The sequence below is a fragment of the Lytechinus variegatus genome, chromosome 19 (assembly GCF_018143015.1).
Source record: "Lytechinus variegatus isolate NC3 chromosome 19, Lvar_3.0, whole genome shotgun sequence".
Lineage (NCBI taxonomy): Eukaryota > Metazoa > Echinodermata > Echinoidea > Temnopleuroida > Toxopneustidae > Lytechinus > Lytechinus variegatus.
Window position 1 is genome coordinate 10,233,383 of NC_054758.1, and position 14,503 is coordinate 10,247,885.

The window sequence follows — 14,503 nt, forward strand, 5'->3', positions numbered from 1 at the left end:
GCCAATCATAAGCCACAAAGAAAATACGTCATATGCACACACTGTATCGCGATCACCGTAGATGGCGCCGAAACGCCACGTTGGAATTTACCGATTGGAGCTGAAACTGTGCGAGGAAAGGCTGGGAAGATCTACAAAAGAGTGATTTTGATTTACATTTTCGGGTAATGAGAGGATTGGTGCTCATCATGCATAATTTGTATTTATTTATCAATCACTTTTAAATATTCCTAGTCTTTATCTTTAGCATGTTATACCATTTAATTGTGATAATTTACCACATAACTCAATAAACCCAGGCCGAGGTAGACTCGTAGGCTAGGAGGTAATATTACCTAACGCGTGCGATTTAGCTTTTACGCTATTTAATAGCGGAAAATCATAATTCCATGATGCGTACACTCTAATTGCACACGAGCTAAATGATGCGGTAGAGAGCGGTAGAGAGCGGACGTGTTTCTTTGTGCTCCCGAAATTTACCGATTTTTCTGCGGATTGGATTGTTCAATGATATTGATTTAGGAATCATCTTGATCGGGTTTTTCCACTCATCACACTCCATATAAATTTTCTATATTAAAAAGGAGTATTGGCGGGATTTTTGTCGATTTTCTCAAGTTTTTTGACCTTTTTCTTCGAAAAGGGTTTTTGGAACTTGCGTCTTGATCCGCGTATGTAAACAACTGTTACTGTGTACGCGAGAAACCTGCGCCCAACTTCTCTACGTGGTCCCACTCGTGCATTTAAGAGTTGGCCTATTGTACCTGAAGCGGAACTTTCACCAAGTCCAACTCCAAGTCAATCAAGTTCTTTGATGTTTGAATTGGATCCCCACTTCTAGCCATCATCAGACTCGAGTTCATCACATGAGTAAGACACAGGGGAGTGAGTACATAAAACAATATTATTAGCAAATCTTCAGACTGTCTCTATTGTCTATTCACTCTCTTTGACTTATGATTTTTGTCACCCTTCATCCTTCAATTCATTTGCTAGTAGGCCTATAGTCTAACGTTTATCATCCTCTCTTTTCGGTCATCCTTATTCATCCTTCATCGCTTCAATGTCAACCCTTTCATCCTTTTCGTTTGCACTCATCGCCTATTTATTTTCGTCACACTGCTTATTATTAACTGCCTAACGTTACACCCTACTTCGCTAAACTTCATTTTCTTGAAAAACTTATTCATTGATTGCTGTCAGTGAGCTGGAAGATTTTTCAACGTTCTCATCTTACATCCTTCAATTTTTATTCTATGATTTTTCATCACCATCGCCATCATCCTATTATTTTATTCATTATCCAGCCTTTCTTCTCACCTATCCTGCAGCTACAGCTCATTTTGATATTAGAAATAGAATCTTATTCTTAATCTTAATGATTATTGGTTTTGTTGTTGTAAATATTTTATTTCTTCCAACTTCGTTGAATTTCTTTCATCTGTTTTGAAAAATTTGTTGAATTTATGATATGACCATGGCTTCGTGTATTTTAAGTGATATGAATATGGGTAGTTTAACTCGGAATGGTGAAAAACAAATTGCAGTTACCCTACCACACCCACTATTTGAGAATCTTCAGAATCTAGCCATTCTTGCTTCAACCCAGAAAGGGGGCATCAACCCACAACATGTGTCAGTTCTAACACAAGGGGTTAATAGCAAAGGGATTGCAAAGAATACCATCGAAACTTACAATAAACTCGTTAATGGGAAGCGAGGCAAACAGAAGAAATTAACCATCACTTTCTTCGGAGCAACTAGCAAATTACTAGTAAGAGGAAAGCAGACACAGCTGATTCCAGAGCTGTTATCAAAAATCATTAACATGGATGCTTCTGATCTTCAAGTGGATATGACTGATGTAAAATCAACTCTTGAAGAGATTAAAAGAAGACTTGACCTGCTCTCCAAAAAGACTCCCATGAAGCGCAATGGGTGCGACTGCAAAAGAAAAGGAAAGGCAACATGTACATGTCCAGTTTGCGAAGCTCATGCCTGTACAGAGACTATTCTTTGTGCCTCCTGCAACAGATGGCTACATTTTGAATGCACAATCTTGTCTCCACAAGACTTGACCCACCTTCTAGGTATGGATGAGATTGATTTCATCTGTGCAGATTGCAGATTCCAGGAAGATATACCTATGAAGCTGTCTACACCACCTACACCATCTCAAGAAAGTCAGGTTTCTCAAGAAGAAAACTGTGCTATTTGCAATTCACCAAATACTGAAAACTCTGTTGAATGTCAAGATTGCTGCAAGTGGTTTCACCTTCATTGCCTCCCTACCAGAGCAGTTAAAGACGAATCAATTATCTGCTCCTCCTGTAGTATTGTGAATCCTCCAACCTTGAGCATGGAGACTCCAGAGGTTTTGGAAGAAGAATCTGGTACTCCTGACCCAGTTCCTAATGCTAACCAGTCCCCCTCCATCATCTCTCCAGTAGAGCAGTTAGAGCCAGAAGGGGAAAAATTACTCAAGAAGAGTAATAATGTCAATCAAAGTCAAGACTCTTTGGATTCTACAGGTCCCTGCACTCATTGTTTCAAAATGAAAAAAGAAAAAGATCGATTGAGAGAAGACCTCAAAGTTCAGAGATCACTTACTAGCCTGACCATGAGCGAAAATGAGGGTCTTCACAGGCAGATGGGGGAGTCTACCAGAGAAATCAAGCAGTTACAAGATCTGCGTTTTAATGATCAGAATCTACTTAAACAAAAAGATCACTACATTCATAAATTAGAGAAGGCTGTAAAAGATCGTGATGATACAGTGTATGACTTACAACTTCAACTCGACTTCATATATGCACAGTGCCTTCAACAAGGAGTTGATCTTATGATGAATGAGAATCCTCCCCTGCAACATACCTCAAAGTCAACTTCTAGAGTCAGAAATGAGCCTAAAGGTCAGATGAAAAGGAGAACATCTACATGTAATACTAGAGATAGAATACCCATCAGGAACTCATTTTCTCCATTGATTGATGAATGCTTCTTATCTGACGATACCAGCTCAGACAAGGCTTCTAACTATGATACTAGTATTCAGGCTCAACCTCCCTTCAGTGTGAAAAAGAAACACCCAGAATTCATCAGAAGGAAACCAAACCATCCATATGTCAGCAAAGGAATAAATAATAATAACAGGAAGAGTCAAAACACCAAGTTTCATTCAAATGAAAGAAGGCAAAGTGCAGTCAACTATAATGATCAATGGCCAGCACAAACAAGTTATGTAACATCAAAAACCCAACAGGATACAGCAAGAGAGATAAACGATATGCAGGCACAGTTTGTATCTTATGCAGACAAGGTTAAAGATGGTCAAGAGCAGAGTAACTCTCGTCATGATACCAATGATTCAGATCTACCTCAGAGAAAGAAAAATAGAAACAGCCACTACCACACCTCTAGGCCCCTCAGCCCAATATCTCTTCAAGAATGCCTTGAATTACAACAGCCCAGGAAACAACAGGATAACAGCATCACGAAAGATAGATCATCAGTCACTCAAGAACTGAATCAGGAGGCCTCCAACCTAACACCTTCACCAAAGCTACAGGATTTTCGGCAGGGCCGAGCCTCAACCGCCGACCACAAAACTCTAATGGAGAACACTTACCAGGCAGTGATGTATACAATAAATCTTCTAGCACTACCCCTATCCACTACAGACCCTGTCATTCGCCAAGCACTGAGAGCCCAACACCAACAAATACTACACTTAACCTCCACAAGTCTCCACTTACTAGAAAACAACAAGGAAAACAACTAAGAATGGGAACCTTCAACTGCAGGGGGGCACAGTCTAACAATGCTTTCATATCACGTCTATTAGAAGAATTGGATATCCTATTAATTCAAGAACACTGGCTTTACCATTGGGACCTTAATGAGCTTGCTAATATCAATGATAACTTCCAAGTCTTTAGTATATCACAGCAAAATAACTCATCGTTACCACTACCAAGAAGGAGAGCAAAGGGTGGAGTAGCTACATTCATCAGAACATCAAGCTCTTGGAAAGCAACAAAAATAGAATCTCAATCACAAAGATTAATTATTACAGATCTACTCCATGAGCCATCAAACTCGCATTTAATTATCTGCAATGGATACTTTCCGTGTGATGTTGATGCCAATAGTATTTCTGAGTATCATCATATGCTCTCTACCATATCCCACATCGAAACAACTCATAAAGAGGCCTTGATTATACTTGGTGGAGATCTGAATGCTGATCTGACAAATGCATCGTGCAAGAAACCTACAAAACGTATTCTAAAGGAATTTCTGATTAGTGAGAACATGATTAACTTGTCATCTCTCCAAAATAAAAAGGAGCTGTACACCTTCCAATCAGATGATGGTTTACGACATTCATACATTGATGACTTTATAATACCCGCAAAACTAGAAAACTGCTTCTCTGACCTTCTTATTGAGCATGATGATCCTCTAAACACCTCTGACCACACACCGGTTAAAGTGACATTTTCACTACCACTTTTAGCCAATTATCAAGTAGATCATGATATACCTGATCGCATTACTGGAGGATCTGGAAAGTCTATACTTCGTCCTAAGATATTTTGGCATCAGTGCAGTGCAGACCAGCGGCACCATCTCTATACTCTTCCTATGGAACAAATATCAAAGAAACTTTTCTTTAATCTTCCTACAATGTGTTTGGATCCGACTAAAATTGACTTGTTGCTTGATCAACTTAGCAAAGAAATGCTGAAGGTATCACTAACTCTACCACACTCGAAGGGCCGTCAGAAAAGAAAAAGGAAAGGGAAAAGAGAGTGGACAAAAAAGGTAGAGGCATGTTATAAACAATCTCAACATTATTGGCGTCTCTGGAGGGCCAGCGGGAAACCAAAAGGCAAGGACCCTCTCTGGATCAAGCATATATACACCAAACGTCTTTTTAGAAGTAGCATCAGGCAAGCACGGAGGATGTGTCACAATAATCTCCTTTCAGAAATTGAGGATGCTAAAGGTAGCAATGACAAACTCTTCTATAGGCTTGTCAAACGCACCAAAGGATCTCGGTCCACCGACACACTATCTTATAGGGGTACAACGTATGAAGGAGAGGCAGTTTTAGATGGCTTCAACACATATTTCTCAGATCTTGCTAAACCGGATTATATAAATGCCTCTTCTCCGCCTGAAATAGATGAAGCCTTCCCCACTCGCCCGTTCCAGGACAGTCTGAATCAACCACTTCAACCCTCTACTTCAAAAGATCTAGATGAAGCTATTAACTCTCTCAAGAAACAAAAAGCTGCAGGACCTGATAATATATCTCCTGAGCATCTTATATATCTTGGCCCAATAGCTCGGAAATTACTCCTCGCCCTCTTCAATCGATGTATATCCCTAAAGTATATTCCTGAACCTTTGAAGTCCGGCCTTATAGTCCCAGTTCACAAAGGAAAAGGAAAAGATGTTAAAGATCCTTCTAACTACCGAGGCATAACAGTTTCTTCAACAATTGGTAAAGTTTTGGAAATGCTCATCAAATCTCAACTAGAAATTCCACTTGCAATAAATGATGTCCCAGACCAGTTACAATTTGGATTCCAGAAAGGCAAATCTTGCCTCCTTACTGCATCCTCACTGGAATTAATAATCCAACTGAACTCTGCCAAGAAATGCACAACATATCTTGCTCTTCTTGATGCACAGAAAGCATTTGACATCGTTTGGCATAAAGGCCTATTTTCTAAGCTTCAAAACCTAGGCCTCCATGAATCTCTGTTATCTACACTGGAAGAATTCTACAATGGTAGTACCAGTAGAGTCATGTGGGAAGGAAAAGTCAGCTCTCCTTTTCAAATCCTTCAAGGTGTAAAACAGGGAAGTGTGCTCTCTCCCACCTTATATACAGTCTTCATTGATGGCCTGATCAAATCACTAAGGAATGCTTGTCTAGGATGCTCTATAAACGGTTGCTACATGGGAGTGATAGTACTAGCAGATGACGTTGCTCTTATCAGTACATGCCCTCGTGAACTCCAATCAATGCTGGACCTCACCTTCAATTATTCCTGTGCCTGGAGATATAAAATTAATCCACAAAAAAGTGCCGTAGTAGTAATAAACAAAAAAACATCAACCAGTGTAAGTTCAATCGAGTGGAAAATGGGAGGAATGACGATCAAGGAAAGCAGAGAGCACCCACACCTTGGCATAATAAAAAGCAATTGTAATATTGATCACACCAATGACATCATATCAAAGGGATATAACACCTTCTTCTCGCTTACTGGAACAAAGCAAGGAACTCTACGCCTGCTGCCACCAATATGTACTCATCTTTGGAAAATGTTCTGCATACCAAGAATGCTATATGGGATTCAGATTATCCAACTTACCAACTACATGCTGTCCCGTCTGAACAAGGCTCAATCTTTTCTTTTTAAAAGAGTGCTTGGTTTGCCAAGGAGTGCGGCTGACGAAATTGTTTATTTATTGCTAGATATCCTTCCAATGGATAAGCGAATCGACTATGAAATTCTTCTCTTACTTGGGCAATATGCAAGCCTTTCAGACGAGCGCACTGAAAGAAGAATCCTATTGAATGGTATAGCAAACAATACACCATTGGTAAGACGCTGGATAAAAATTCTCAATAGTTATGAGCTTCCAAGTCTCACTAACATCCTTAGAGAGCGCATTCCATATAAAGTATGGAAGAAGCTAGCAATGGGAAAAATTTATAAACAACACTATGCAGCCCTTGAAATTGCAGTTGCTAAAAAATCTTCTCTAAGTCTATGGTCGGGCATGACCCAACGTAATAAAAAGAATTATTACCCAAAGCAAGTCTCCAGCCCTCTCTTGAGGGAAGCTATATCCATCAGAGCTCAATTATCCTGCAGTACATACCCAACGAATAGAAGATTATTCTCTCTGAATCAAAGTACCACAACGTCCTGCAAGTTCTGCCACTCCGAAGTGGAAAGCGTTGTACATTTTGTTGGAGAATGCCCAGCGTTTAGCACACACAGGAAAACACTTCTACACTTAATAAAAGAAGACGAGGAACTGCAGTATTTTTCTGTGTATTTCAATGATCAAGAACCTCAACAATTTACCGCTTCCGTCCTGTTTCTACCTGACGTCGAATTAGCAGATTCCTCCAGAAACGACCTTAACCTACTTGTCTTAAATTTCTTGCATAAGATTCACCTCTCTCGATCTACCTTACTCTCACGTCAAAATATGTAACGCTACCATTAATGCAGTATCAAACTGCGGATCTCCGATACAGCGGAGGAAGGATACAGAAGAAGAAGACTGGCCCAGTTGTGCAATGCCGCAATCTTCATCTGGTGGTCGCCTATTTTTTAAAGATTATTTTTATTCCAATGCCATTGGAATAAAAAAATCTGGCCTTTTGAAATTTGCTCCTGTGACTCAAGTGGGAGTGTATGTGGATTATATTTGCAGCAAATTGTAGGGAGTTGGGGACTTTTTGAAATCTTGACTTGAAGTTGAAGGAATCGCAACAAATTTGGTAGGCCTACCAATGCCTACCGCTAAAATAATGGGCAGTAGACAGGTAGAGGTGCATGGCCAATATTGGAGACTGTCTGCAATGTGGGAGATTATCTCCAATATCAGAGACTTTTGTAAAGAATTTGGGTATCCAATTTCAGAGACGGTCTCCAGTTTTGGAGTCCAATTTCCTTTGTTTACATTTGCTGCAAAGCCAAAAGATTACCTTGGCGGCAAATAAAAATGTGATAAGCAGATTCCTCATGAAAAATTACCCCTTTTCACTGTCTACTTAAAAATTCACTGTCTACTTTTGTTTCGATAAGGATTTTTGTTGTCAATCACATACAAAACAAATGGGCTTCTGACCTCAGTGAGCTGAGACAAAATTTTGGGTGGAAAAAATTGTGCTTTTGTTGGTGTTGTTTCTTTTGTCCCGCAAAGCAAGTCTCCAATGTGGGAGATTGTCTCCCCTATTTGAGAGAGTTCCATATTGGCCGTGCATGGGATGGGGGTCGGGTGTCCGGACACTTCATCTTTTTGAAGCCTTTTTTTGTCTTTGGATTACACTAAAAATATGAATTCGATACTTGTAATAATTTTCTATTTTGGACTTTATGATATTTCCTAAAAAACATTTTGTACTAAAAAATTGATGGAACTTTGTAAATTTTTCCGAATGACTTTCCAAAATTGATCGTCCGGACACACAACTTGGTATACTACCGTGGCGTTGGCGTTTGAAATCTTGTGAAAATTGAAATAAGAAAAATAATGGTGTTTCAACCAACTCATTGTCTGATGTCTTGACAGAGATATTCCAATTTACAGGGGAAAGTATGCAGATTTTGTTCTGACAAAAAAGTATTGAACAGTTAAACTTGTAACCATGTTTTAGCGGGAAACAGACATTTGAAGGAATCCCACCAAATTTGGTACCATTGCCATTGGAAAGCTTATGAAGTAAGAAAAAGAATGGTGCTAAAAATCAACTCATGATGTCAAATATTGACAGAGATATTTCTGTTAAAACGGAGAATGTGCAGATTTTTTTTTAAGGAAAAGTAGATTTTGATGATTTTGAGAAGAAATATGTTTTCCAATTGAAAAGCCACTTTGAGTTACAAAAGGCTGATTCCGTGAATTTTGTGCATGTTCCGCAATCGCGGAAAGTCACTGTCCCTAAGAGTATAGTAATACTTAGCTGTTTGTGTCACCTGACTTACGTGCAATTTTATTCTTTTTATTTTTCCACAGTTTACCCTTTATCCTCTCTGTTGCATTGAGGATTAATCGATCAAGATGACGTCCACTTTAGAGCTACCATGCTATACCCTCATTAATATGAATATGGATGTAGAGCCGCCTAATGAGATGCAACTAAAGACTGATATAGGTGAGTTAATACCCCTTTGGGTTGGGCCCAATTTCATGGAATAGTAAATGCTTATTAAAGACAAACATGTAGCCGCTTTGAACAGCACCATCTCACAACATGGGTTCGATTTCTTAGAATTTGTTATAATAACAGATAACAGTTTAAAATTACTGAAATTATTCTTTTTCATTCTGTTTCATAGAACTTGTTATAATAACAGTTTAAAATTACTGAAATTATTTAATATGATTGGCTATTAATGCATGTTGTATAGTAACATTGACATTTTTGTGATTATGAAACAGGAACCAGAACTACCTCATTTACAGCGCTGCATCGGTGCATCCTTACACTCGATACAGTGATGAACAATATCTTATACTCTTCTCGTCATTAATACCATATTATTTGCCAAATGAAGAATAAGATATGTGAGTAGTGCTTGGCATGCATGGGGTCAGCTAAGGACAATCAAGTCAGTTAAGGACAATATGGGTCTGTTTTTTTGTGCTTGATAAACAAATAGCAAAATCCGATATTTACTGCCGACCTTTTTGACCGATACCGATCATAGGGAAGAGTATGTGATCCCGATCATCCGATCCCATCAGAGCTCTAACTTACAGGGTTAGTTTTTAGTATTGCTTCCAAGCATTGCCATCATAATTTTTTAAACCAAGCTTCGCAATAATATTCTATTTTGTGCGATGGGAGGGTATAAGACCATCTGTAAATGTACCCGTACATGGGCAAATGACAGGCTAATCATTGTGTTCAGAGTTCTATTATCAACTAGCAACCTGTATTGCCTTCTTTTGTCAACAGAGAAAGGAGACACAAAGACCAAGACTGAAGCTCTGAAGAAGCTTATCTACATGATTCTCAATGGAGAGAAGTTCCCTGGAATATTGATGCATGTCATCCGGTTTCTTCTACCGCTCAAGGTCTGTATCTAATGCAGTCACAGCGGCATCTATCCTCTCAGTATTCTTATGATAGTCATTTCATCCATAATCCACACATTTCATCATACAAGAAATGATCGCTGCATGAGGAAAGAAAAAGGCCGTTTAAAAACAGCTGTCAACCGATAGGCATTTTTTTTTCAATTGTAAACCGTATTTGGAAGAAGATACGTAGTACATTATTGTTTTACATACTAGCAGTAGTGGGATATACATGGAGTAGTATGGCACAGACTTTACTTAGTTTATTACTTGGGATGAATTTTTATCAGTGAAAATCTTTCCCTTTTTGCAGTTTCTCTTTGACATACTTGCAATCAGTCATACCTGCATTTTTCAATGCAAAGTTGCATTTTCCACAAATGATATTCTGTCTTTGTATTGATTCCGAAAAAACAGAAATAGGCCTATAGAAGAATGCAATTATCAAATACCTGTTTTGGTGCGCATAACAGTATGTCTTCAAGCGTTTTGACATATCTCTAAAATATAATAAATTGTTCATGTTAGAGAGAGTTTCATTCTGTGGTAATTCCAATCTTGATTACATCTGAGTTTTTCATTTCATTTGTCTGCTTAGGACCACACTATCAAGAAACTATTGCTGATCTTCTGGGAGATTGTTCCAAAGACTCACCCAGATGGCAAACTCCTCCAGGAAATGATCCTTGTTTGTGATGCATACAGGAAGGTGGGTGAAAACCTCTTGCTTAGATTTAACTTTCGATTTTGATTACTCAACATCTTCTCTTTTTATAATTGAGATATGGCTTTCATGTAAAAATATATGTACAGGTGTATGCCTGTTATATATGATGAGCATTTTTTGTCAGTGATTTTCACTGACAGTTTTGCATCTTAGCCAATCGGATGCAAGGATTTCAATAGCTTATGACAGTTATTGGAGATTGCTGACTATTTGTTTCATGAAAGGCTTCCAAAGTTCCTTGATTGGTCAAATGAGCCTTGAAGATGTTCAAAGAAACAATTTTGGCAAGTATGCTAAATTTTTTTATGAAAGTAATCAAGGAAAGTATTACATGGGGGCTGGGGCTGCCGCCCCTAAAATCCTCAAAGGAAACCTGGAAATCCCCATTCATCTTAATGTTAAAACTTATCAAATGTTACACAGATTTAGGCCGTAAGCTATGAAAAGTAGCCCTCAATTATACGCAGAATACTTTATCATGTAAAATGTAGCCTTTTTCCTCGTGTTTATAGGATCTTCAGCATCCCAACGAGTTCATCCGCGGGTCCACCCTTCGTTTCCTGTGCAAGCTCAAGGAGGCGGAGCTTCTGGAACCACTGATGCCTGCTATCAGGGCATGTCTTGAGCATCGCCATAGTTACGTCAGGCGAAATGCAGTATTGGCCATCTTTACGATCTACAAGTGAGTCTTTTCCTACAACTCTAACATGTCATTATTTTTACACCAAAAATATGTTGCATATATTGGTCTATTTATAAATGTTGTGAACTTGATCATTCAGGTGTAATTAAATTCCCTGTTAATCCTTCAATCAATAGATCTGGGACCCGTTTCATAAAGGACTTGCAACTGTTGTAACTTTGCCATAATGGCAACTACCGTGGTAACAGGGCTCAGCAGTCAATCACACTCGAGGCTTCAAAGGTAGTTGCCATAATGGCAAAGTTACAACAGTTGCAAGTCCTTAAATAAAACGTGACCCAGCTATTGTTTATTTGGGTGTTTATGAAATAGCATAATGTAGTCTATCTAGGAGCATTTTACAAATCCAAATTATTTGGTATTTCTTTGTAAATCTGACTTTTTTTAATGCTGTTTGACAATATATGTTTATATTTTGTGGATTTTTTATGAGCAGATAAAATGGAAATCGAAATGAAAGATGTAGTCAGGGATATTTTTTCACAAGCTTCTGAAATACATATGATTGGCTCGGAGCAGAACTGTAAAGGCACTGAATATTTGTTTCATGAAATGGGCCCCTGATCAACACATTTGTCTTCTCTGTTTCAGGAGCTTTGATACGCTGATCCCCGATGCCCCTGAGCTTATCCACAACTTCTTAGAACAAGAACAGGATGCTTCCAGTAAGAGAAATGCCTTCATGATGCTGATACATGTTGATCAGGTAAAGAAGGAAGCAGCAAATTTGTATTGATTCAAATGCATTCATGTTGAAGATGAGGGAGGGGGGGAAGAGAATAAGAGTATGAGGGTGAAGATGAAGATGATGAGGAGGAGGAGATATCGATGGTGATGATGAGGATGGTGGTGGAAGAGGTGGGGGTGATGGTGGTGGTGGTGATGATGGTGACAACAAAGAATACTAAACTGATGAGAGACATCGATCCTGTTTGTTCTGGAGAAACTAGCCCAACCTAGAGGTGGTGGTGGTTGTGGTGGTGATAAAGATGATGATGGTGATAGTGATGATGATGATTATGAGGTCTACTGCGAGAACAGTAATGATGATTATCAGGAGTATCATCGGGATTACGATGATGATGGTTACAGTGACCATTATATCGATCACAATTATGATAATTTAGGGGATGATAATGGGAATAAGGGTGATTTTAATGATGACAATTTCACTTATCACATGATATTGTCTCTTTTGTAACTATGATAAAATAATAAAATGTTATAGTGATAATATTTCATTGTTGTTTTTTGTTCCCTTACAGGAGCGAGCTCTGGACTACCTTAGTACATGTATTGATCAGATTCATTCCTTCAATGATATTCTTCAGCTTGTCATTGTTGAACTTGTCTATAAGGTAAGTATGATAATACTATCCAGTAAACTTTAACAGAAGAAAGCAAGTCAGAAAATTAATATTTACCGGAAAAGAGACCGATAGCTCTGCCATTTTATACTTAGATGCCAATGTGAATGAGGGTTAACCAGTCAAATGGTCAATAGCTAAACTTCATGTTATGGGACCCAAAATAGCCAAATCATTGGATTATATCTATGAAGCATGATTTAAATCAGACTTAGGCAATTATTGTTAGTTGTGGTATAATGCATGATTGATGATGTTTTATGACATTATTTTATGATGTTTTATGATGAAGCATGATATAGCCTATATGCATGTAAATAAAGCAGTATTGCACTTTCATTGTTAGTAATGATAAAATGTATATTTGATATTTTTTGTTCTGTAAAAATACTTCATTGCATTGCCCTCGAGGCTTTCAGAATGTGTCCATGTAGGTGTTGCTTATTATTTAGGAGCAAAATCTCAACATTGCTAAAAAGTGTGTTTCATCCTATTGTCTATCAACTGTGGAAGTGTCTGTAATTCAAATTGCCACCATTGTTTCCCTATCTCTCCTAGGTCTGTCATGCTAACCCGTCCGAGCGTGCTAGGTTTATCCGTTGTATCTATAACCTACTCCAATCGTCCAGCCCTGCTGTCCGTTACGAAGCTGCAGGCACCTTGGTCACTCTGTCTAGCGCCCCCACAGCTGTCAAGGTAAAGAAATGAATTGAGAATTTCGACAGTACTATCAAATTCTTTAACAATGAAACGTTGGTGAATTAAAGAAATTGAGTCCCATTTCATATCTCTGATATGACAATATACAAAATTTAGGTCCACATGTAGATGTTTTTAACGAGGGAAATGCTATGAATTTCTGTTTAGGTTGTAAAATCCAGAATTAATTACTTCTACCCTAATCCAATTACAATGCTGCAGGAGTTGTGATCATGAAAATGTCAACCCTAAGTAACCCCCTCCCCCCGATACATTGCACGTAGGAAACATAAATACATTTCATGAAAGTCATTTTCACTTACAACTGCATGTATGATAAGCTTTGAAATCCTTTCATCAGATTAGCTAATAATGAAGTACTAAGTGAAAATCCCTTACTACTTGCTTTATGAAACTCTCTCTGCTTGATATGCTAGCCTTTGTTGGAGAAAAAATTGTGAGCGGTGATTGTTATAAATACCTTTTCACCAAAGAAAACACGAATATGCATGTGTCTTTTCCATCAGGCTGCAGCATCATGTTACATAGATCTGATCATCAAGGAAAGTGATAACAACGTGAAGCTGATTGTTCTTGATCGTCTCATTGCTCTCAAGGATACCCCAGCTCATGAAAAAGTTCTACAGGTTAGTCTTAGTCTGTTACATGTTAAGTCCAGCTCACACTATACAAAGCGATTGCTCTAGGATCCAATTACAACAAGTTGCCAGTCGTATCCTCTGTGCAATCGCACCACAGCCTGGCGCACACATTGCAACTGCCAGAGATAACTCTGCAATGCATCGCAATGCCATCTTCAAATTGGTTATGACGTCACCATCTAGGTCAAATCTGATGGGCTCAAATTATCAAAACCTTGGAAGAAGCACGGGAAGATTTGACATGTCAAATGTCTGAGATGCGGTCTGTAATTCGTCTGCAATAAATCAGATGGCAGTTGCAGCGCACATGCTGCGATTTTATTTTAGTTATATTGTGTCCTGACAGTTATGAATAAATTGAGAGTCAAATGAGCAGATAAATTGAACTTGTACTCATTGGCCCGTATTCTGAAGTCAGGTTTAACTTAGACCATGGTCTAACTCTGTGTTAAATTATGGGAAGCCAAAAGTGTCAAAATTTTTATTCGGTTGTATTATTCTT

At 38.5% G+C, this 14,503-nt stretch overlaps 2 protein-coding genes across 3 annotated transcripts in view; both read left to right on the plus strand.

Annotated features, from left to right (window-relative positions):
- The first annotated feature begins 72 nt into the window (after positions 1-72).
- The window catches only part of LOC121405693 (coatomer subunit beta-like), a 31,695-nt gene continuing 17,264 nt past the window's right edge, over positions 73-14,503 (plus strand). Inside the window, exons 1-9 of one of the 2 annotated variants that reach the window (XM_041596596.1) lie at positions 73-164; positions 8,776-8,914; positions 9,722-9,840; positions 10,442-10,552; positions 11,083-11,252; positions 11,865-11,979; positions 12,539-12,631; positions 13,199-13,336; positions 13,867-13,986. In XM_041596596.1, the coding sequence (XP_041452530.1) occupies positions 8,821-8,914; positions 9,722-9,840; positions 10,442-10,552; positions 11,083-11,252; positions 11,865-11,979; positions 12,539-12,631; positions 13,199-13,336; positions 13,867-13,986 (960 nt within the window). In that variant the 5' untranslated portion in view covers positions 73-164; positions 8,776-8,820. The remainder of the gene's footprint in view (positions 165-8,775; positions 8,915-9,721; positions 9,841-10,441; positions 10,553-11,082; positions 11,253-11,864; positions 11,980-12,538; positions 12,632-13,198; positions 13,337-13,866; positions 13,987-14,503) is intronic. The other variant, XM_041596598.1, reaches the window with a different exon arrangement.
- On the plus strand, positions 3,784-8,811 carry LOC121406272. The gene is made up of 2 exons (XM_041597290.1): positions 3,784-5,835; positions 8,776-8,811. Exons 1-2 carry the CDS (start codon positions 3,784-3,786, stop codon positions 8,809-8,811), a joined length of 2,088 nt encoding a protein of 695 aa, XP_041453224.1.

Coding starts and splice junctions, on each gene's coding strand:
- LOC121406272 (XM_041597290.1), top strand. CDS start 3,784: ATGGGAACCTTCAACTGCAGGGGGGCACAGTCTAACAATGCTTTCATA. Junction 5,836..8,775: donor GAGTCATGTGGGAAGGAAAA/GTCAGCTCTCCT, acceptor ATTTTTCCACAG/TTTACCCTTTATCCTCTCTG.